General features: G+C 39.9%; 2 protein-coding genes across 2 annotated transcripts in view; one reads left to right on the top strand and one right to left on the bottom strand.

Moving 5' to 3' along the window:
- CLK1 (CDC like kinase 1) overlaps nt 1-22,378 on the bottom strand; it is a 747,223-nt gene that overhangs the window by 261,911 nt on the left and 462,934 nt on the right. The gene's annotated exons all lie outside the window — the stretch shown is intronic.
- Nucleotides 1-22,378, top strand: part of AOX1 (aldehyde oxidase 1) — an 85,217-nt gene that overhangs the window by 29,902 nt on the left and 32,937 nt on the right. The window contains exons 12-21 of the mRNA XM_049773332.1: nt 807-958; nt 1,971-2,064; nt 3,897-4,006; nt 6,385-6,569; nt 9,397-9,559; nt 11,626-11,718; nt 15,533-15,702; nt 16,034-16,160; nt 17,341-17,463; nt 22,057-22,153. Coding sequence (XP_049629289.1) covers nt 807-958; nt 1,971-2,064; nt 3,897-4,006; nt 6,385-6,569; nt 9,397-9,559; nt 11,626-11,718; nt 15,533-15,702; nt 16,034-16,160; nt 17,341-17,463; nt 22,057-22,153 — 1,314 coding nt within the window. The remainder of the gene's footprint in view (nt 1-806; nt 959-1,970; nt 2,065-3,896; nt 4,007-6,384; nt 6,570-9,396; nt 9,560-11,625; nt 11,719-15,532; nt 15,703-16,033; nt 16,161-17,340; nt 17,464-22,056; nt 22,154-22,378) is intronic.

Raw genomic sequence — 22,378 nt, 5'->3', positions numbered from 1 at the left:
TTCCTTCCTTCCTTCCTTCCTTCCTTCCTTCCTTCCCTCTCTCCTTCCTTCCTCCCCTTCCCTTCCCTCCTTCCTTCCTTTCTTCCTTCATAACATACTTCCATCCTTACTTCCTAACAAACTTCCATCCTTATCTCTGTTCTTCTTTCTTTCCCCCTCCCTCCCACCCTTTCTCCCTTCTTTCTTTCACTCCTTCCTTCTTTATTCCTCACACATTCCTGGCCCCAGTGACAAAAATGTTTTTTTTCCTGCAGTATCAGAGAAATTTAACTTTTTCTTAACAAAATTTCCTGTGCTGATTACTGAGAGAATATGAGCAGAAAAGCAGTCTTTGCTTTCCAGAAACTCAGTATTAGGCAGAGCAAGTGGTTTTTCCATTCCCATACAGAAGAAAAGTCATGAGGAAAAGTAGAGTTTAATTCTCACTATGTCATGTTTTAGGTAAGGACAGTCAAGTTACTTAAATGAATTTCTATTTATTCATCTGTAAAATTGGGCTATTAATATCTCAATATTAATATTGAGTAAAATATTACTGTACAATATAGTACAACAAAATATATGTACTTTTAACCTATATAATAAGAAATATTATTATATATCTTAAAATATGATAAATTATTCAAAAACGTACCTCTACCCTAGTACCACCATTATAACCAACATTTCTCTCATAATGTTACTACCAATAAGCCGGAGAGTGTGTGTCCAACATAAATAAAGATATGACCTTGGTCCATCCTAAAGAAATTTCCAGAGCAGCAGTGGACCCCATCACATTATTGATATTATTTATTTCATTGCAGGTTTGACATTAGGTGCAGGACTTAGCCTGGCTGAGGTGAAAGACATCCTGGCCGATCTAGTCCTGAAGCTCCCAGAGGAGAAGACGCAAATACACCGGGCCCTTTTGAAACAACTTGGGACGCTGGCGGGGTGTCAGATCAGGAGCATGGCTGTATGTATCTGCTGGTATGGGGCTCTGGTGTGTGTGCCTGGTGTCACTGACCCTGAAAAAATAATAGCAAAAAACGTTTTTAAGCATCTGAGCCATGGTAATTTATAACAACATGAGTGATAAGGTTTATGCATACAGTAATTCTGGTATATACCTCCACAGGACTGCCTCGCTTCCTCCCATCGTTATCTTCATGTCATTCTGTTTTTTTAAGTCACTGTGCTTTAGGTTTTTACAACACTATTAGTGAGTTTCATGCATTCAACCTCCCATCACCCCTTCCCCAGTGGTGTATTTCTTTCCTTCCATCATGTTCCCAGATCCCCACATACCCTTCCTCCCCTGCCGAAAACTCTCTCTTCTCACTACTATGTTGACACATAGTGAAATTAATAACTGGTCTATAGAATTTTGGATTAGGTCACACCTAGTGGTGTTCACCAGGGCTTACTTCTGACTCTATGCTCACGTATCACTCCTGATGGGCTATGGGGGATCATATACAGTGCTGGGAGATTAAACCTGAGTTGGCTGTTTGCAAAACAATTGCCCTACCCACTCTACTATACAGCCCTGAATCTATTACTTTTGGTCATTTGTTATTTGCTTCTTTATAGGCCACATATGAGACTGTTCACTCTGTGTCCATTTTTATCCCCTCTTCTGTCCTTCCACTCAGCATGATTCCCTCCAGTTTTATTCATATAGTGGTAATTTGCATGATTTGGTGTTTCATAGCCGAATATTATTCCATTGTGTGTATATACTGTGATTTCTTCATCCAGTCATCTACTCTTAGATCCTAGAGTTGTTTCCAGATTTGGGCTATTGGGAATAATACTGCAATAAACACAGGAGCACAAATGTCTTTTCTGGTTAGAGTTGGGGGGACATTTTAATCCTGTTTAACATAAAGAATGTTTTTCCAAGGCCTTGGTTAATCCTAATTTTATACCAGAGTTTTTTTTAATAATAGTAAAACTAGCGAAAATTATGAATTCTTTTTAAAAAGTCTTTAGGGGGCCACATTGTGAGCAGGCATCTTGATTCAGATCTGAACCCCCTCCTGGCTGTGGGCAACTGTACCCTCAATTTAGCATCAAAAGGTAAGTAACAGCCCCTTCTTGGAAAAGATTTAACCTCATCTCCTTACTCTTTGTCTCTCTGGGGATGCAGAAAGTTCCATTATAAAAAGTAACTTACAAGAGTGACGTCAGTGCCTTTCTGGAAAGTTTATCAGTCTGGTCTAATTTCACATACTCCATTACCATCATCATTTTCATTTTTGAGTCCTCATGCTAGTTATTTTTCATTCAGGTCATGTTTGTTATTGGTTAGTCTCCTGATGTAACCTAATTAGTGGAAAGAACAATGTTTCCTTTGTTGAAAACTTTATTTAGGTACTATACGAGTGTCATGACCCTAATATTGTGCTGTGATAATGACTCGGTCATTGACAGAAACCACTTCTTGCTTAGCCATAGATGAGCTCTGTTCTATATTTACTTATTTGAGTTCAGAATTTTTAATATTTTCTATTATTCAAATCAAATCTGGTCAGTAATTATTAGGATGTTCCAGTTGGTCTTCTATCACTACCCACCCTTATTTTTCATTTTGGTTTTTGGGCCACAACTGGTGGTGCTCAGGAGTTACTCCTGACTCTGTGCTCAAAAATCACTCTTGGCAAGCTTGGGGGACCATATGGGATGCCAGGATTTGAACCAGCACCGGTCCTGCGTTGGACGCTTGCAAAGCAAATGCCCTGCTGCTGTTCTTTCTCTCCAGCCAACTATCACTACCCTTTTTATATTTAAAAATGTGCCCTAGCTCTATTGCCTGCATTGTTAAATACTACTTTTAAAGCCTTTGAGGGGCCGGAGCAGTGGTGCAAGCAGTAGGGCGTTCGCCTTGCATGCTCTAACCAGGGTGGACCACGATTCAATCCCCAGGCCTCCCATATGGTCCCCAAGCCAGGAGCGATTTCTGAGTGCATATCCAGGAGTAACCCCTGAGCATCACTGGGTGTGGCCCAAAACGCAAAAAATAAAATAAATAAATTAAAGCCTTTGAAACCACAGAATTATCTTTAGAGAAATCATTAATTTTAGACTTACGAAGTTAACTAACATTGCTTACAAAACTAACAATCAAATAATTGGGTTGTGATTGAGCAGAAATAATAAATGCTTATGAATTTTCACTGAAAGTCTTGTTTTATTGTAAATTTAAATAGTTCCTCCTCCCTCCTTCAAATATTGATTAATGACCAGGAATTCTTTAGGTGCTAAAAAAATGATATAAAATAAGGCAGGCACCTCACTGGTATAAGATCCATTAAAGGCAATTTATTCATCTACTACTGTACTTAGTAAGTTACCATAAATAACAAATGTTTGTAAATAACTTAAGCAGAATATCACAAAGGATATTATTCTCTACTTATAAGGCTCAGAATAAGGTGTGCTGTCCAGAAAGAGGATTGTTATGACTGTATTCCTGATTTTGTGTTGCTTTGTCATTTTTAAATATAGACCAGCACAGAAGACAAAAAATAATAAATACAACTGTTGTGTTACTGATCCTACCCTAATCACTTATTGTACTTCACTCTAGGGTGTGACCTAGGGTGTGTTTTTGTGACCTGGTGATAGTATATTGGATTATTCCTTACTTGGTATTCTGGTCACACCCTAGGGTGGGATATAATAATTGATTAGGGTAGGATCAGTAACACAACAACAACCTATTCTGAAATGGTGTAAGAAAGAGCCCATTGCAGAATAAAGATAGTTAAATCTAGGAAGAGCACCTCTGTCCCAAATAGTTGTTTCTTTGGGTGTTTTATGTCATCCTTCCTTGCATTTTATAGGTTATATACTGTTTTATTGAAAACTGACAGAACAGATTTCAGGACACGTGTCATTTCTTTCTGCAGAAGGAGAAAGACAGATACCTTTTAATGAGCAATTTCTTGCAAAGTGCCCCAGCACAGATCTTAAACCTGAAGAAATCTTAATCTCAGTGAACATCCCTTACTCCAGGAAGGTAGGAGTGGCTTGATGTCTTTCTTCAATTCTCTTATCTTTTCTGTGAGCCTCAAATTGTTTATCCTATCCTAGAGTGGATTCAAAAGGTATTGAGTCTTTTTTTTTGGGGGGGCACACTTGGTGGTGCTCAGGGATTATTCCTAGATCTGCATGCAGAAATCACTCCTGGCAGACACAGAGGATCATATGGGATGCTGGACATCGAACATGGGTTGACTGTTAGGCAAATGCCCTACCCCTGTACTATCTCTCTGGCCCTGATTTTGAATCTTTCTAGGAGATATAATGTAGACATTGTGAATAGTTTTTATTTTTACTCATGCTCTGTTCTTCTGTCATTTTTGAAATCAGAGATCTTGATCTCTGTCATAAATACTGTCTCATTCTCCCTCTCTACTTCTCTCTCTCATACACTTTTTTCTCTCATACATGTTCATTCCAATGCACTTCTATCTTAAAATTTATTGTCTTAACAATTGAAAAAAATTTTGCTCCATAAAGTCTTCCTAAATGAGATTGAAAATACATGTCTATATTTTCTGTTTTATTATGGTTTGCAAGGGGGTAAGAAAAATACATGTGCAAGTGAAAGTCTTGGAAAGAAAAGCTATAGAGTAAAACTATTAAGATTGAATCTTGGTTTCAAGGTTTATTGTGACTGAGCTAATCACTCAGTCACTCTAAGTCTAAACCTTAGATTTCTCACTTGTGAAAGGGAATTATAATTCAGACTGCCTCATTTTGTTAAGATTGCCACTGAGGAGAACTGTGGTCTGTGGATCCTAAACACACACTTATTTCCTTCCAATTTTAGAGGCTGAAAGTCTAATGTGAAGGTGTTAGAAGGGTTGCTTTGTTCTAATGTTTCTCTTTTTTGGCAGGTAGATGATAATCTTCTTGTGCTTTCATGTGATTTTCCTTCTGTTCATATCAATGATCTTTTATTTATGTATTTATTTATTTATTTTTTCACATGCTCAGGGGTTACTCCTGGCTCTGCACTCAGGAATTACTCATAGCAGTGCTTGTGAGACCTTCAGGGGTCTCAAACTCGTGGCCCATGGGCCGCAAACGGCCCTCTGTACAACATTTTGTGGCCCTGCCCTAGAGGAATCTTTTTTTGTTTTGTTTTGTTTTGTTTTAGTTGTTTGGGTCACACACCCCCAATGTTCAAGGGTTACTACTGACTTTGCACTTAAAGATCATCCCGATTTTGCTTCCTGCCCCCAGGTAAATTGAGTTTGAGACCCCTGCATGGGGTGGCCAAAGATAGAATCTGGGCCAGCTGCATGCAAGACAAATACTCTATCCACTGTACCATCACCCCAACTCCCATTTTTTTCTTGGTGCCTGTTTTGTTTCTGTGTCACACCTGGCTCTGGCCTAAGGGCTTATTCTTTTTTTTTTCTTTTTGGTTTTTGGGTCACACCTGGCAGTGCTCAGGGGTTACTCCTGGCTCTATGTTCAGAAATCACTCCTGGCAGGCTCGGGGGATCATATGGGATGCCAGGATTTGAACCACCGACCTTCTACATGCAAGGCAAACACCCTACCTCCATGCTATCTCTCCAGACCTGAGATCCTTTTCTTGACTCTGTGCTCAGAGGCAACTTCTGACTGGCTTGGAGGACCATCGGGGATACTGAGGATCAAACCCTGTTTGGTCCAATACAAGGCAAATGACCTACCTGATGTACGATCACTATGGCCCAACAGTGACCCTTTCTAAGAGGATACTATTCTGTTGGATTAGTATAAACCTAATTATCTCATCTTATCTTAATAATATAAAAACCTTATTTCCAATTGCAGTCACTGTGTGGTTCCAGATATTAGGATCGCAATATGTTGGGTTTCTTTGTTGGTTTTAGTTCTTTTTGGGAGTACACCCAGCAGAACTCAGGGGTTATTTCTGGCTCTGCACTTAGATATCACTACTGGCTGACTCAGCAGGACCATATAGGATGCCAGGGATCAAACCCGAGTCGGCCATGTGCAAGGCAAATGCCTTACCCACTGTTCTATTGCTCAGGTTCAAAGATCTCAACATGTTTTGATGTTTGTTGGGGCAAGTATACATAAAATTATAATTTGGAGTTGGAGAAATAGAGATAAATCAGTGGGCTGGAAGAATTTTTGCATGCAGGGACTCTGTTTTGGTTCTCAACAAACATCATAGGATTCCCTAAATGCTGCTAGGAGCAACCCCTGAGCATAGAGCTAGAAATGATCCCCAAGCACTTCTGGCACTCATTATAAAAAAATAATGATTATGTCCATAGCTATATGAAAGCAACCAAAGAGGCATCATTCATAAATTTTCTTATGGCATATTTGTCACTCAGTAGTTTCTTACCAGTGTCTCTTTTGCTCCAGTGGGAATTTGTGTCAGCCTTCCGCCAAGCACAGAGACAAAAGAATGCTCTTGCAATAGTCAACGCAGGAATGAGAGTCTTTATGGGAGAAGGGGATGGCATCATTAAAGAGATGGCCATCTCTTACGGAGGTGTTGGTCCAACCACCATCTGTGCAAAGAATTCCTGCCAGAAACTCATCGGAAGGTATGGATAACCTCAACTCCTTAGACTCCAAGTAACAAAGCAGCTCTTTCTTTGTGGTGACAAGTTGTTCTACAAAGAAAAATGCTAGCTCCCTTTTTTATTGAATGGCATAGAATTCCAGCAAGATGTCATGAAGTGTTCCACATCTTGATTCTAGTGAACTGTGTGTGTGTAAAGAGAACCAGCATGTAAGAAAGTCCAACTTTAAAAGTACATTGACTCAACAAGCAAAATGAGTAAATTCACATTCTTGTGATGGGATAATTTACCAGGATAAAAAATAGATGATAGAAGTTTGCTTCATAATTAAGTGATAAATGGATTTGCTTGTATGACAAGCAGTTTTCTATTTCTATAGGCAATACTCATAGTTATTTTTTTCTTTTTTTTAAATATATTTTTTATTTAAGTAAAATGATCATATTTGGGTTACAGTCATAACCAGAACACCCCCCCTCACCAGTGTAACATTACCCCCTCTCCCCTTCCCATCCCCTGCCTGTATTCGAGACAGGCATTCTACTACAGTTATTTGTTTTTAAGTTCAGTAAGCTGTATTTTTTTTTCCTTTAAGGATAAGAGTAAAAAAATATAGTAAAGGTGTGATAGTGGCAATCACCATTGTTTGCATAGGTCCAGAAAAATGGGAAAAATGGAAAAAAAATCCTTGACCTGATTACAAAAAGGCCTTACCCCAGAAGTTTATTGGCATAAGACCGACTCTGGGTTCCAAGCATACCAGTCCGTACAACTCGAGTTATTCTCGAGGTCCCGGTGAAACTTTTTCACACTTTAGCTATTGTTGGTATCAGATTCTTATATTTAAAGACTCTGGATTCTGTGCATTTCTTTCATCGATGTCAGGCTGAGGTGGAGCATCTTCTAGTTTCAGCATACCATTCAATGCAGAGCGATCTGCCCTGCATGCAGACTGTTGCTGAGTCGTCTGGGTGTTGGGAGCACTCTTTGGAGTAAGTCAATGCCAAAGCAGTGGTAGGTCTTCCCTGGTAGAGGCTTGGATTCTGGTAATGTTATAGACAATTGTGGTTGTTTCCATAGATGGTATCCATTGTTCAGGTGTGTGTGGGCGATGCCCATTCTTCTGAGGCCTGAGCCAAATCATTATGCTAATGTTCAGGGTAAAAGATCTAATTACATTACCAAATTTGTGTTTCCATCTCTATTAGATAAGAACTTGTTTGCATATGTATTATTTTCCCATTTTAAAGTGCCTATGCAAAAGAGAAGCAATGCCACAAGATATTGTTGGTGCATCTGGGGGCCGACGAATAAAGTCCAACATTCCCTGTAACTTGGTACATACATGAAATCTATACAGAGATACTCTTCTACCAGTATTGCTTATAAAACAGATTTCAAAGGGGGGAAATCAAACAATCAAATAACAAATCCAGTAGGCAAAATTGTCACTATATGAGGATATTCGAAAAGAGTTATAGATGTTAAGGGAATACATCTGAGATATACAAAGGAGATACACGTGACCCTTTTATGTTTTAAAAATAGTCAAGAGGGAGGGGGGGTGTTTCCAAGACACCACTTTGGTCTGTGATTTGGACAAGCGAAGAGAGCATGGAGCCATGTCCTCCCCTTGTTGCCTGCTGAAGCTTCTGACTCCCCGAGAGGCGTTTGCTTCCTAATTGCTGGAAGTTGAAAGTTCAGCAGTCCCTTCCCAGCCCCTTGCAGGAATAAGGAAGACTGGGGTCTCTTTTAAATTGCACCTCACCGGAACCCTCTTGCTGGGACCCTGAGCAGTTTTCCAGGAATAACCCTTGGGACGGGGAGGAAGGAGAGAGAAAGCTGTGGGGGGCAGCCGAGGCTGCATCTTCACCTTATCTTGGCCAAGAAGCCTACACCACAGCATGGAACCTTGCCGTGTTGCGTTGCCTACTGAAGCTTCAGACTCCACCCAAAAAATTACTGTGAAAAATATGTAATCCACCTTGGCCAAAACAAAAATCATTAGTACAGAAAAATGGTTAAATGTGGGATAACAAGAGATGGGAGTGAGGGAGTAAAGGAATAAAACGAGCGCCTGGACGGCGTTCAGATAATGACAAGCAGATGAAAAACAATGATATCCATATATTTCTCATAATGTTCCACATAATGTTTCACAATGGACAGGTTTAATAAGAAAAATACCCTGGTAAGTCCTATTGTGCTGCTATTCCCACCTCGCTGGCTTGCCCAGCCATGTGGCCAGGCAAAGCCCTGGAGTACCAGAGGAAGGAGGTAGAGGGGTGCTGGAGTGACCCATGTCCCGCACCCCTTCGTATGCCTGGTTACAGAGGCCTTTGGCATGGCAGAGCCAAGCCGGGAGGTCCTGTCAGCATACTCATACTTCTTAAGCATTTACCAGGTATCTGTTACTGTTCTGAAACAGTAAAAAACCTGATTTAGTCAGACTATCTGGGTCCAAATCTCAGCTCAACCCCTGCTGATTATGTGATCCAAGTCAGCTTACGTGACCTTCTAGTGCCTGGATTTCCCTGTTGACCATGTGTCATTATTCCAACCACACAGAGTAATTGAATGGATTCAATGAATTTATGCATAGAAAGTAGTTAAAAACTGTATGCCATGTCTCTGGTGCTGGGGGTCTTCTACTTTGGGGCTAACAACTGTGAGTTGTCATCTTTTGTTTCAAAACCCTGCCTGAGGTTACTCAGGTGATGTATAATGGTTTGAGCTGAGGTTGCCTCTTAGGTCATGCACTCAGCAGTTACATTTGCCTTGTATATTTTCTGAGCCAGTGAGGGAATAGGCCCATCAGGCTTCAAATCTTCTCTTTTGATTCCCATAGGGTCTGGGATGAAGCAATGCTGGAGGCAGCATGCCAGCTGGTTCTGGAGGAAGTATCCCTTCCTGGCTCTGCTCCAGGTGGGAAGGTGGAGTTCAAGAGGACCCTTATCATCAGCTTCCTCTTCAAGTTTTACCTTGAAGTGTCACAGCTTTTAAAGAAGATGGTAAATGGATCTGACTCCAAACTAGTTTCTCTGGTATTGGTATCTGTAGAGATGCCAGATGTGAAAGTCACAACTCCCTGGACTGTAGCTAAAGAGCAGAAAAAGCAACCTGGTTTAGAAATTCTTGGGTTTACTGGTCTACCACAGTGTCTTGGTGGGCTGTGAAGTCAGAGAACATCTGCAAGTAGAGCACAGTGGGCAGGACTTAGTCTCCCATCTCTCATTTATTTTGTCTATTTGTCTAGATCAGTGTGATATTATCCTTCAATTAAGAGGTGCTGGAATCATCAAAGCATTGGTAGTAGCTTTGGGTATAATTGGAAAAACTTTCTCCTTGTTGGCTTAAGAAAGGTAGATTTCTAGGGGCCAGAGTGATAGCACAGCAGGTAGGGCATTTGCTTTGCATGTGACCCATATGGGTTCGATACCCGGCATCTCATATGGTCCCCTGAGCCTGCTAGGAACAATTTCTGAGCACAGAGTCAGGACTAACCTGTGAGTGGCCGGATATGGCCCCCAAACCAAACCAAAACAAACAAAAGAGAAGAAAGGTATATTTCCAGAAGGAAACAGTTGTTTTTTTTTCTGAATGGGGCTAAAAGGCCCAATAAATCTGGAAACCTGTGGGAATGATGATGCACAGAAAACTTGTAAATTATTTGACTATATATTTTCCTAGTGAAGTATTTCTTCTTTTGGTTAGCCTTCATTCATTTGTCATTCTGCTCTGGGCAAAGTTATTTTTGTTCTGTTTTCATGATGGTAGTGGTCACTCTTAGAAGGTTAGTGAAAAATGGATCATTGTGGTAGAAAAAGTATTTAAAGAAACCTCTGATAATAACAATAAATATTGTTAGAAATCATAGTAATAGAATCTTAAGACAAAAGATTAGTGTTTAAAGATTATTGACTTGATATGATACAACTACAAAATTTCTCAGACTAAATTAGTTAGTTCCAAAGAAAACTTAACCACTTGGATTTTATTAATAGCAACCAACTGACCAAACTAGACTTACAGGCCAAACACATTCCTCATGGGACATAAAAATTAGTGTGTTTTTTTTTTAAATAAGCAACACAAAATTCTCTTACATCCTTACATCCGAGGGCATCTACTCAGAATACATGAAATGACTAAGAACAGAGGCTTCTATTGAAACTTTCAGAATAGAAGCCTTTAACTTATATATATATATTATTATAATATTATATATTATATATTATAATAATATATAACTTATATATATTATTATAATATTATATATTATATATTATAATATTATATATTATAATATATAATATTATATATATTATATATAATATATATATATATATATATATATATTGTAGAATTCTTCAGTTAATAGCTAATATGATGGTGGCATTTTGGGTAAATCAGTAGATATAATTCAAAAGTTTTACCATATAGACTATACTTTCACCTTCATTCAAAATATTTCAGCTATGAAAGACAACAGCCCTTGTTAGCTTATATTTTCTATTAAAAAATTTGAACAAAAAGCTACATGTGCATTTTTTAAAGGAACATGAACCCATTTGTTCAGCCCTTAGAGGTGTTCATTCCTCAACCCCACATTATTCATCCTGGGGTTTGTGGTAGGGGTTCAGCGTTGGATTTTTGTTTTTTCAGGGTTGGCCCAGTACCATGGAGCAGTCTGGGGCTCTTTCCTTATAAAGTGTTTTTCTCTGGTTTAAGCATTTGCTCCTTTTCCACTTTATTTACTTCACGTAAATCCCCTGATTTGATGGTTTATAAGTCCTCAGACTATGTAGGAAAGCTTTGGAAGAACCAGGCAAGATAGATATTAGCAGTCAGATCTTCTGTTTGTTTAGCTCTTCCCTGTAAGTGGTGGTGTGGATGAGTTTTCCAAGAACAAATCCTATACATCAGGGAGCTGCTTGTACTTTTAGGGTTCTGCATTAGGTGAGTCCTACATACACGTGAGACTTCAGGGGAGAGACCTCTGTTGGGATACACACTAGTCTCCCTTCTAAGACCATTCCAGAACCTTTGAGATATTTACAATGGTTCTCCTTCCCAGGATTCTGCACATTGTCCTGTCCTTGCAGAGAATTACAAGAGTGCTTTAGAAGCTCTTCATTCCAGACATCACTGGAGTTCAGTGAAATTTCAGGTAATTATTGTTGTTCATTGTTTGTTTATTTTTTATTTGAAGGTTGTAGGCTGTTTCTACTCCTTTTCTGTACATTCCATTAATTCCATCTTGATTTTCGATACTTTTTTTTTTGCTTTTTTTGGCTACTTCCAGCAGTGCCCAGGGGTTACTCCTGGCTCTGTGCTCAGAAATTACTCTTGGCAGGCTAGGCGGTGGAGGAGCAGATGGAATGCTGGGGATGGAACCCAGGTCAGCATGGCAAAAGTCCTACCCCCATGCTATTACTCCAGCCCCAATTCTCAATCATTATAGAGCTGAGTGTCCCTTCCGGTTACTTGCAGTTTCCTTTGGTTTCTTTGAAAGATGTGTGTTTTGTTCTGTGGCTTTTCAGCACCAATAAATGAGGGAGAACTCAAGTTTCCTGCATGATTTCCACTTCCAGTGGATGTCAACACAAAGCCCTGTTTCTGTGTCAGGATCAGAGGTCATAAATTGCTTCCAGGTCATTTTCAGAGAAGCATAAAACACAGATTTGGTGGCTTTCCTGCTTTTTCAAAGAGCTGCTGACTCATTTTGTTTACATTTGCTCTGCTAGCTCCTATTCTCCAAGTGAGTTTTCTTCGAGTTCAATTTTAGAATTGAGCAAACAAAAATTTTGAGTTTTTCTACTAGAAAGTTCCACATAACTTTCAAATGGAATTTTTTACCACAACATCATAAAATTATCACCTAATACTCTTCTATTAGTAAACTGGTTGTAATATTTTCCCCTTTCAATTATGATCCAGATTCTTTACCTTAAAGTTTAGTTCAAGAAGTTTTATTCAAGAAGAGATTTGAAAAAAAAAAAACATTAGTTATTTTCATTATATAATAGTTTATGTATTAGATATGGATAGAAAAATATGCAAAACATCAAAATGAAATTAACCCTGATGGATCATTGGTGTATTTGGGGGAGTGGATTTTGGGCCATATTCAGCAGCACTCAAGGGTTACTCCTTGTACTCTGCTCAGAAGGCTCAGGGAACCGATATATTATGTGGGGGATTAAACCTGGGCGAATCATGTGCTAGGCAAATGCCCTACCCACTGTATTCTCTCTCTCTGACCCTATAGTAATGTCTATACTTGGTGTCTAACATGTTCAGAAATGCAAATATGCCAACTCCATTGAAAGTGATTGTTTATAGAGTTAAGAACAGCTGCAAAGTACAGAAGCTGCAAACTGCAGCTTTAAATACACAAATACTGTTATATCAAAGGAAGAAACTCAAGAAAGACACAGCAGCAACGACAGATTACTGAGTATCAAATCGCCCTCAGGAAAGTGGTCATCTTCACATGGTTGACCATCTGAAAAGGAGCTTGTTAGTGTAGTTATAAGAGAAGTTTGGAAATTAGTGTACATCTCACTTGGATGAGCTTGCTTTATTTTTTGTTCCTTGCAGTTTTACACACCCCCATCCCCACCCCACTGCAGCAATATCAACACAGAGAGCATTTTTATCCCAAATCACTTATTTGTTTTGAAAGTGATTTGGCACAATTTTCAGATTTCATCCGTTTTGGAAAAAAAAAAACAGTATTTCTCCATATCTTTACAAAACAAGTAAATCTGGCAACCAAATATAACCTCTTTCACAGTAGATTTATCACAACTGACTGCCAAATAAAAGTTTCATCTTTAACTAAAATAATCAGTTTCATGTTTTTTTATAGAACAGACCAAAACGTACTTAAAGTATTTTTTTTATTGTTTTGGCTGGTCTCAGAGCAAATTTTAAAGGATTTTTTTTTCAGTATTATGCTGTGTTTCATCACTTATACTTAAAAGTATTATAGAGTCTTAACAGGTGCATATAAAAGTAGTTCTTCAGGGGCCGAAGAGGTGATGCGGAACGGTAAGGCATCTGTCTTGCCAGCACTAGCCTAGGACAAACCAAGGTCCGATTCCCAGGTATCCCAGATGGTCCCCCAAACCAGGAGCAATTTCTGAGCATATAGCTAGAAATAACCCCTGAGCACCACTGGGTGTGGCTAAAAAAACCCAAAAAATCTAAAACAAAAAAAGTGTTTCTTTAGGGTCTGAGGTGATAGCACAGTGGATAGGGTGTTTTCATTGCATGCAGGTGACCTGGGTTTGATCCCAGAATTCTATATGGTCCCTTGAACCTGCCAGGAGGATATATTTCTGAGCACAGAGCCAGGAATAACCCCTGAGTGCAGCTGGGTGTGGCAAAAAAAAAAAAAGTGTGTTTCTTTAGTGCTCACGCCTATGAATTAGTTGGAATTTTGCTCTTTGAGATGGAGAAAAACCAATTAGGATTAAAATTAAAATGTGTCAGTGATTTTTCACTAAAGTTGAAAATCCCAACAGTACATATTCCATATGTGAGAGAGCACTTGAATTTTCTTTTGTTACCATCTCAATTTCTTTTTGTTTGTTTGTTTTACCACACCTTGCAGCCTTCAGAAATCACTCCTGGCAGGCTGGGAAATTGAACCTGGGTCGGCCATATGCAAGGCAAACACCCTACACTCTATATTTTTATTCCAGCCTACCATCTCAGTTTCTTTCTTTTTTGGGGGGGAGATGTCACACCCACACCCAACAGCGCTCAGGGGTTACTCCTGGATCTGCACTCAGAAATCACTCCTGGCAGGCTCGGGGGACCATATGGGATGCTGGGTTTCAAACCACCGTCCTTCTGCATGCAAGGCAAACACCCTACTTCCATGCTATCTCTCTGGTTCCACCATCTAAAAGAAAAAATATAATTTCTAAAGAATAAATCTTCTAAGAGCACTTGGTTCTGAAACAGAGCAGTTAACTTTACCACTGAACTTGAGTGCATTGGAGTTGATTCAGGTCCCAGCTCTTACGCCGGAATCTGAAATATGGAAATTTCTCATTTACTACCTTCCCCTATATTCATAGCCTCTTTAATGGTATAAGATCTATATTATTTTTCTTGATGATTTTCATCTTTCTCATTTATTAAGTAAGCATGTACATTCAAAGCTTAGTGGATTATCTTAATTACACAACTGAAATCTCCATGAAAATAAAATAAATATGGACATTAAAATAGAAAATACTAATCAGCATGTGTTTACAACAAACAATATATTTTTGGTAAGTTTAGAGAATTTGACACATTTATTTATGGAATGAAAATAATAGTTTTGTCATTTTCCCAAATAACCAGTTTTACAGTGCTGAACATCTTTTAAGTTATATATGTTACTTTTCTGTTCCCTGTCACTGTTTCAACCCTATCTACAGCCTGGAACATCTGTGATAAGAGTTCAGAAGAAAGATCTTGATTCTGACTCTCTCGAGCAGATTGACACTGAGTGAGGCCCTCTCCTCTCAAGTTTTATGAGCAATAGAGGGCATTGGAAGACTCTGTTTATGAATAATTTTATGTAAAGTCCCAGTAAGAACTCAAGGGCTACCCTACATTTCTGGTATTTATTAAGTTAAATCTAAATGCTCCATAAGAAAAAAAAGCAAAGCATCTTCAAGCAAAGAAAACAAGTCAATTGACTAGTGCAGTGCTAGGCTCTTCCCCCTTAATTCAATTTACCAAGAGCTTCACAGTTCTTTTTCCTCAGATCAGCTTTGAAATAGGAAAACATTTCCAAAAGTGTCCTAGGTTGTATGTAAATGATATAGACCCCTTTCTTAGACTATGCCAGTGATGAACACATTTTCTGTGCCTGCAATTCTCTGCTTTCTTTACCTGTCCGAGCATTTAGATTTAACTTGAGAGATAGATGTGCAGGGTATGATAATGAAGATGCTCAAAGAGGTTTGACTCCACAGGATGTAGACACAAAGCAGCTTCCTCAAGACTCGGTTGGCCATCCTCTCATGCATCTCTCTGCAATCAAGCACGCCACAGGCGAGGCCATCTACTGTGACGACATGCCTGCAGTGGACCAGGAACTGTTCTTGACTTTTGTAACCAGTTCAAGAGCTCATGCTAAGATTGTGTATGTGATACTAACATGCTTACCCAGTAGACAATAATGGTGGCTTTTTCCCTCTTAAGTCCCATTAGTGAATAGTAAAGGAGGAAGTATGAAGTTGGTTTCCAATATCTCATTCATATTGGAGGTTAAATTGGATGGAAAAATAAGGAATGATGACAGTTTGTCCCTCCCTTAAGTATGTTCATTGTCTCAGGGTTTTTTTCCCCAGCTGCCTAGATCAGAACCCTTGAAGGTTTCTTGGCCATTTCTTACTTCTCTTCCCTCTTGCTCCCCAGTGAAGTGTGGTCTCCTGATCTGTGGGCTGGCTGGCTATTCTCTATGTTCTGTCTAGGTCCATTGATGTGTCAAGAGCCCTCAGCTTGCCCGGTGTGGTGGACATAGTGACCGAGGAACATCTTCAGGGAGTAAATAGCTTCTGTTTTTTAATGCAACCTGAGAAGCTCCTGGAGTCAAATGAGGTACTATTTTTTTTCTTATTTGGAAAATTATGTTTCAGTGAATGAAAGACATACAATCATAGTTAACAATAACATCACACTTGGTACATCATAAAGGATTCTAATATTCTTTGAATTCTTGTCATAAAATGCCATACTCCAAAACTGAATTCAATAATGCATTCATTTTCCACATAAGTCAAGAAATAGAGTAGTTATAAGAAAAGGTACTTTGGTGTTTTATATTTTTTAATTGTAAAGCAGTGGGCCATTAGTTAACAAGCATGAAAGATAAACAAGGAGAGAAAGAATAATGAAAACCATTGCTTGCTACAGTCTAATCAGTGTGACCGAAGTCCAAGTGTTTCTCTTCCTTTTCTTTTAATTCTGGAGTTCTCCCTTCCTCTGTGAATTTACTCAGAACTCATTTATTTTTATTCCCAGACAGTATGCTGGGGTCTGATTTTTTCACCACACGTTTGGTACACAAAAAAGGTGAATTCAGGTGCCAACAACCTGAGCACATGGGAATCTTAGTATCCCCCAAACCCATCTTACTCTCAGGCTCAGGCTCTGACAGACTGTTGGTAGGAGTAGGGAGAAGCAGACAAGAGAGGCCAGAGTGACAGTATAGCAGGTAGGGCATTTGTCTTGCATGTGCCTGACCTGCAAACACACCTACTATGGTATAGACTTGTGTGAAGAGATTTCTTCTTTTGTTTTGTTTTGCTTTGTGACTACATCAAGCATTACTCTTAGTTCTGGACTTTAGAATCACTCCTAGTGGATTCAATGGATCTTATGGGACACTGGGGATCAAATCCTGGTCAGCCTCTTGCAAGGCAAACACCCTATCCACTGTGCTGTTGCTCTGTCCCAAGCGAAGGGATCTCTTTATTGTTTTTGTTTTGTTTTGTTTGGGGACCATACCCAGTGGTGCTCAGGGGTGCTCTGTGCTCAGGAGTCACTCCTTGCAGGCTCAGATGACCATATGGGATGCCAGGTATTGAACCTGGGTCAGCTGTGTGCAAGCACACCCTACTACCAGGCTATCACTCTGCAATTAACTGAGATCTACGTTAAGAGAACTAAATGAGAACTAAGTTAATATCTCTTAACATGAGATCCCTGCTGAGTCAGAGGGAGGAGAAAAGGTAGGAAGAATACCATCCTTGGAAACATGTGTGTTTCTGTGTCATAGGTTTCATGCGTGGGACAGCTTGTCTGTGCTGTTATTGCCAATTCTGAAGTTCAGGCCAAGCGAGCTGCCAAGGAAGTGAAGATTATCTATGAGGATTTGCAGCCCTTGATCCTAACCATTGAGGTAATACACTCCAGACAGGTGCCATCAGAGCTGATTTCAGGGATGCCTTGGGTGAAATGTGTTTGGCTACAATAGGAAGGAACATGGAACTCCTGGGAGCTTTCAAAGTACAAGACTTGATTGGGCCTAAACTATATTCATGTTTGTAAGAAGTTGCTTGCCTCTTTTCTCTGTAGCCACAACACATGTGTTGTCCTCTGTGGGTACAGGAAGATAGCTGGAGCCTCTGATTTAGGATCCAGGAGTGTGACAGAGCTCTGCTGTCCCTACTGGTGCAAGTGCAAGACCTAGGGACAAGCCACTTAGGACAAATAACCCCCTTTGATTAATGGAGAGATGGAGGAACTGGGGATGCAGATTTCTTTGATGTTCATGGGCCAGCATGGGAGTGGGCAAGACCCAAAACAGAAACTGCATCCATTTGGAAGGGTCAGTTGAGGGGTGCAGGAAAGGCAACGAGGAATGTCCTAGAGTAGGGACTTGGCCTAAAGCTCTGCATTCACCTTCCCCACCTCCTTCATTGAGAACAACCAATACTTCCCCTTTGAAGCAAATACCATGATCTCATTTTGGGATGTTTTCATGAACATGAGTATGAGAAACAGAATCTCTGATTCCTACAAGTATTTTAGCAACTGAAACAAGGGAGAACTATATTTAGGGGTTTAAAATGTATAAGGCTATAAGACTCATCTCCCTGAGACAAGGCTTTCTCCTGCATAGCTTTCCTTATTATAATAAAAAAGGCACTCTTGGAAGGAAATATGAATTGATTCAAAGAAGTATGTGCTGATTCCCTGTACTCTGGAGATCGGATGTTATTTCACAATAAAACATGTGACTATACCCACTGAGGTGAAAAACAAGGAAATGGCCAAGAGGAGTGGTCCTTCTTGCCTTGGAACACAATGTCTGTTTTTGAATAGTGTTCTCAGTGTTTCCAAATTAAATCATGCCAAGAAGATAAAAACATAGTTTAGTTGAAATCCCGGTCTGAATAAGTCATGCAAAATTTTCTGACCAGTTTCAGGTTCAAAATTCTGTTCCTTCCTCAGACTCTTTTCATTTTTGGGCTTCCTGCTATGCTTCTTTACATATTTCCTCCCCAACATTTTGTTTGTGCCATAGAATTAGTTCTTAATGAGAAATTGTTCACATAATGCATCATCCAAACTTTCTTTGTAATCCTTTGTCTAATACCAGTGTCATAAGAACTACCCTTCTCTCCCTCCCCTTTCCAGTCAAGTAAAATTTTGAATAAACAAATAGAGAGTTCACTCTCTCTGACCTCCCTAACTCTGGCACCACATGCCTAATTGTCTGCCAGAGAACCCCAGAATCAAATGTCATATTTTCAAACTGTGGAATAGAGAAACCTCATATTTCTAGCAGAGGTTTAGCTCTCCAAGCTCAATCAACTGAATCTGAGTGGATTTAATTAAAGTTTATAGCCAAGAATAAGCCCAACTCCCTGCACATTTCTGGACTTTTTTATTTGTTTTCATTTTTTAATCACTTTCCAGACTGAGGAATATTAAGGAAATTGATTCAAAGTTACTCAAAGTACCAAGAAAACTGAAAAAGAGCAAACTTTTAAAAATAGAATTTATCAAACTTGATATTAACCAGGAATATTAGAATATTAGATTAATAAGAAAATCATATGAGTTGATTCCCATAGGAAATATGTTATTAATTTAAATAAGATTTTTAAAAAAGAAAATGTATTTCTGTCATTATATATTTATTCATTTATTAGAGAGTTGCTCCCACCTCGTGGTGGTGCTTGGGAAGCTGCAGGCTGCATCTACATGTGCCGGGTGGGGAGATTTCCCAGTGAGTTTTCCCAATGATGCTCATGGACATTGTGGTTCCAGGAATTGAAGGATGATTGGCAGGTTGCAAATCAAGCACCTTAATTCATGTAAAATCTCTGTTCATCCCTATCCTATCTTTGGATTTTTAGAGATTTTGATATTTGATATGGAGAAAAGTATCAGAGCTCTAGCTAAAAGAACTGGTCTGGTGGCCAGGGTGAGCAAAGTCTGCTCCTGACCAAAATTGGCTCTCAGTTGTCAATGGTGGAAGACATGCACCTGACCACCACTGATCTCCACACACAGTTTGCTTAATGGTTATGTAGTTCCAACAATTTTCACACATTAATTTAGTGCTCCCAGAAACCCAATATAGTTATAAAAAAAACTCCTACTGTTCTCATTCTGATGAGAGTAGTAAAATGTGGCATAGATCAAAGTTATATAGCTAATCAATAATAGAAGCAATCAGCAAACTCTTTAAAGAACCTAGGCTCCATTGTAGTTTTTGTTTTATTTTATTTTGTTTGGGGGTGGGCACTTCTGGCAACACTTGGGTTACTCCTGGCTCTGTGCTCAGAAATTACTCCTGGCAGGCTTGGAGTACCATACGGATTCCAGGGATCGAACCTGTGCCGGCAGCATGCAAGGCAAACTTCCTACCCACTGTGCTATCACTCTGGCCCAAAACTTTTTAGTTTTTGTTTGTATGAGGGCCTCACCTGACTGTGCTCATGGCTGCTGTCTGCTGTGGTGATTTTAGGGGGTCACCCCTGGTAGTACTCAGGGTTTTTTCTTGGCTCTGCTTGGAATTACTCCTGGCCATACGGTTGCCAAGGATTGGATTTAGGTCAACCACATACAAGGCAAATGTCCTCTCTGCTGTGCTATCACTCCAGCCCCTCCGTGGCAGTATTTCTTAATGGATAATAATGCCAGCCCCTGATAAATCCTTTAAATTGTTTTGGTAGGCAGACACCTACTAATGCCTAGAGAAAGCAGAATTAAGAGAACTTCTGACTCTTGGCTGGCTAAACTCTCAGGCGTGAACACTAATCTGTAGTAGATAACGCTCCTAGGACCTGGTACATCACTTTGGCTCCTCGACAAGAGGGATCTCAGAGAGATAAATTCCTAGAGATAAGGAGGAAATCAGCCACTTGATAACTATGACTTGAAGACACTGTCCTCAGCAGTGATTATGTGCACCTGCCCTTTCCCCACTTCACAGGTACCCAGGGACACCAATGTGTAGATTTATGGTACCCTGAGCAGTTTGCAATGGAACCTGTTGTTTGTTTTCTCTGGAGAACAGAGCCTGCTCAGTGGTTCTCAGCCAACATGCTTGGTGAATCTATGCCAGGTACTGAGGATTGGTTGCTGCTTAAGCCACTCAGGACCAGGTATTATTATCTGACCTGTCTTTTGTGCTGCTTGGAGGCCTCCAGGACCTCAAATAGTGATGCATGTGGAACCATGTGGTACCAGAAATCAAAGTGAAATCAAACATGTGAAGCAAGTTCCTTAGCACCTGAGCTCTCTACCTGGCTCCTGTGATGGGATCTCAGTGGTAGGGGCGGATCTCTGGGATCCTTATCACCAAAGTATCATTATTGAAAACTTGCTGAGGGCTGTAGTAGTATCACAGAGGAGAGGGCATTTGCCTTGCACAAGGCCAATCTGGGTGCGATCCCTGGTATCCAGTTTGGTCCTCTGAGCCTGTCAGAGTTAATTTCTGAGCACAAAAGCCAGGAAGTAACCCCTGAGTACCACTGGGTTTAACACAACAAACAAACTTGCTGAGCACTGATTATACACTTTTACTTATTTTCAGTCTCCTCACCAGAACCCCACCCCCATCCCAAATCTACATGTGCAATTAGGATCTTTTTTCCATTTTTTAAATTTATATATATATATATATATATATATATATATATATATATATATATATATATATATATATATATACTTGAAATAACTGTAAGCTGTGTTGCATATATATACCTTGAGTTACATACATTTTTTTGAGAAATTTTTATTTTTATTTTTACCACAGTGGATTAAAAATCTTTCACAGTTAGGATCTTTTTACATTAAAGACTCCAAAGAGGGCCAGGTCCTAGTCAGACAGCCAGTGAGTGGAGAACAGCTCTGGTGCATAAAATGAACCAATGGAATAAATTCTCTACATTCATATTTGTTCCATCCTGGGACCAGCCCATTGTCAGAGACGTTTCCCTCAGTCATGTTTTAGTTCTTTTTACTCAGCAGGCACATTTGTTCTGGAGGTGGGAGAGTCTCTCTGAAGCCTCTTTAATTTTTCTCTGGGGGACACACCCTCATTGTTCTCAGAGGGTTACTCCTGACACTGCACTCAGGAATTACCCCTGGTGGTTGGAGTTCGAACCTGGGTTGACTGTGTGCGAGGCAAATGCTCTACCCACAATACTATCTTTCTGGCCCTTCTTTTGGTTTTCGGTTTTCAGGTCACACCCTGAAAGGTTACTCCTGCCTTTGTGCTCAAAAATTGCTTCTGGTAGGTTTGGGGGACCATATGGGATGCCGGAGATCAATTCCAGGTCTGTCATGTGCAAGGAAAATGCCCTACCCACTTTGCTATTGATATAACCCCAAACTTAACTTATTTTTAGTTCAACTCAGTGTCATTCCATGTGTGGGATTCCAGACATGAGGAGAAATCCTGCAAACTCAGGAGCTATACTGGGTTCCTGGGTCTCTCCCTCTGGATCTCATGAGTCTGCTCTCTTCCTAGGAAGCCATTCAACACAATTCCTTCTTTGATGAAGAAAAGAAGCTTGAATATGGGAATATTGATGAGGGATTTAAAGCAGCTGATCAAATTCTTGAAGGTAAAACTATCTGAAGAAGACAGTGATGAGAGGGAAAATAGCCCTCAAGCCTGCCTGCCAAGCATGTCTTATTCAAGGCCATGTCATCCAACAGCTGCTTTCCAAGCTGGGATACTTCTGGGAGCCGGAGCCTTGGTCACAGTGACATTTCTCTGTCTGGTCTGTGGGGAGGAAGCCTCTCTCTCTCTCTCTGAATGTTCTCTCCCCTCCCACACACAAGTTCTC

This window comes from Suncus etruscus, chromosome 5 (genome assembly GCF_024139225.1).
Source record: "Suncus etruscus isolate mSunEtr1 chromosome 5, mSunEtr1.pri.cur, whole genome shotgun sequence".
NCBI lineage: Eukaryota > Metazoa > Chordata > Mammalia > Eulipotyphla > Soricidae > Suncus > Suncus etruscus.
The sequence above is the reverse complement of the archived record's forward strand: the minus strand, read 5'-3'. Positions and strand labels throughout refer to the sequence as shown.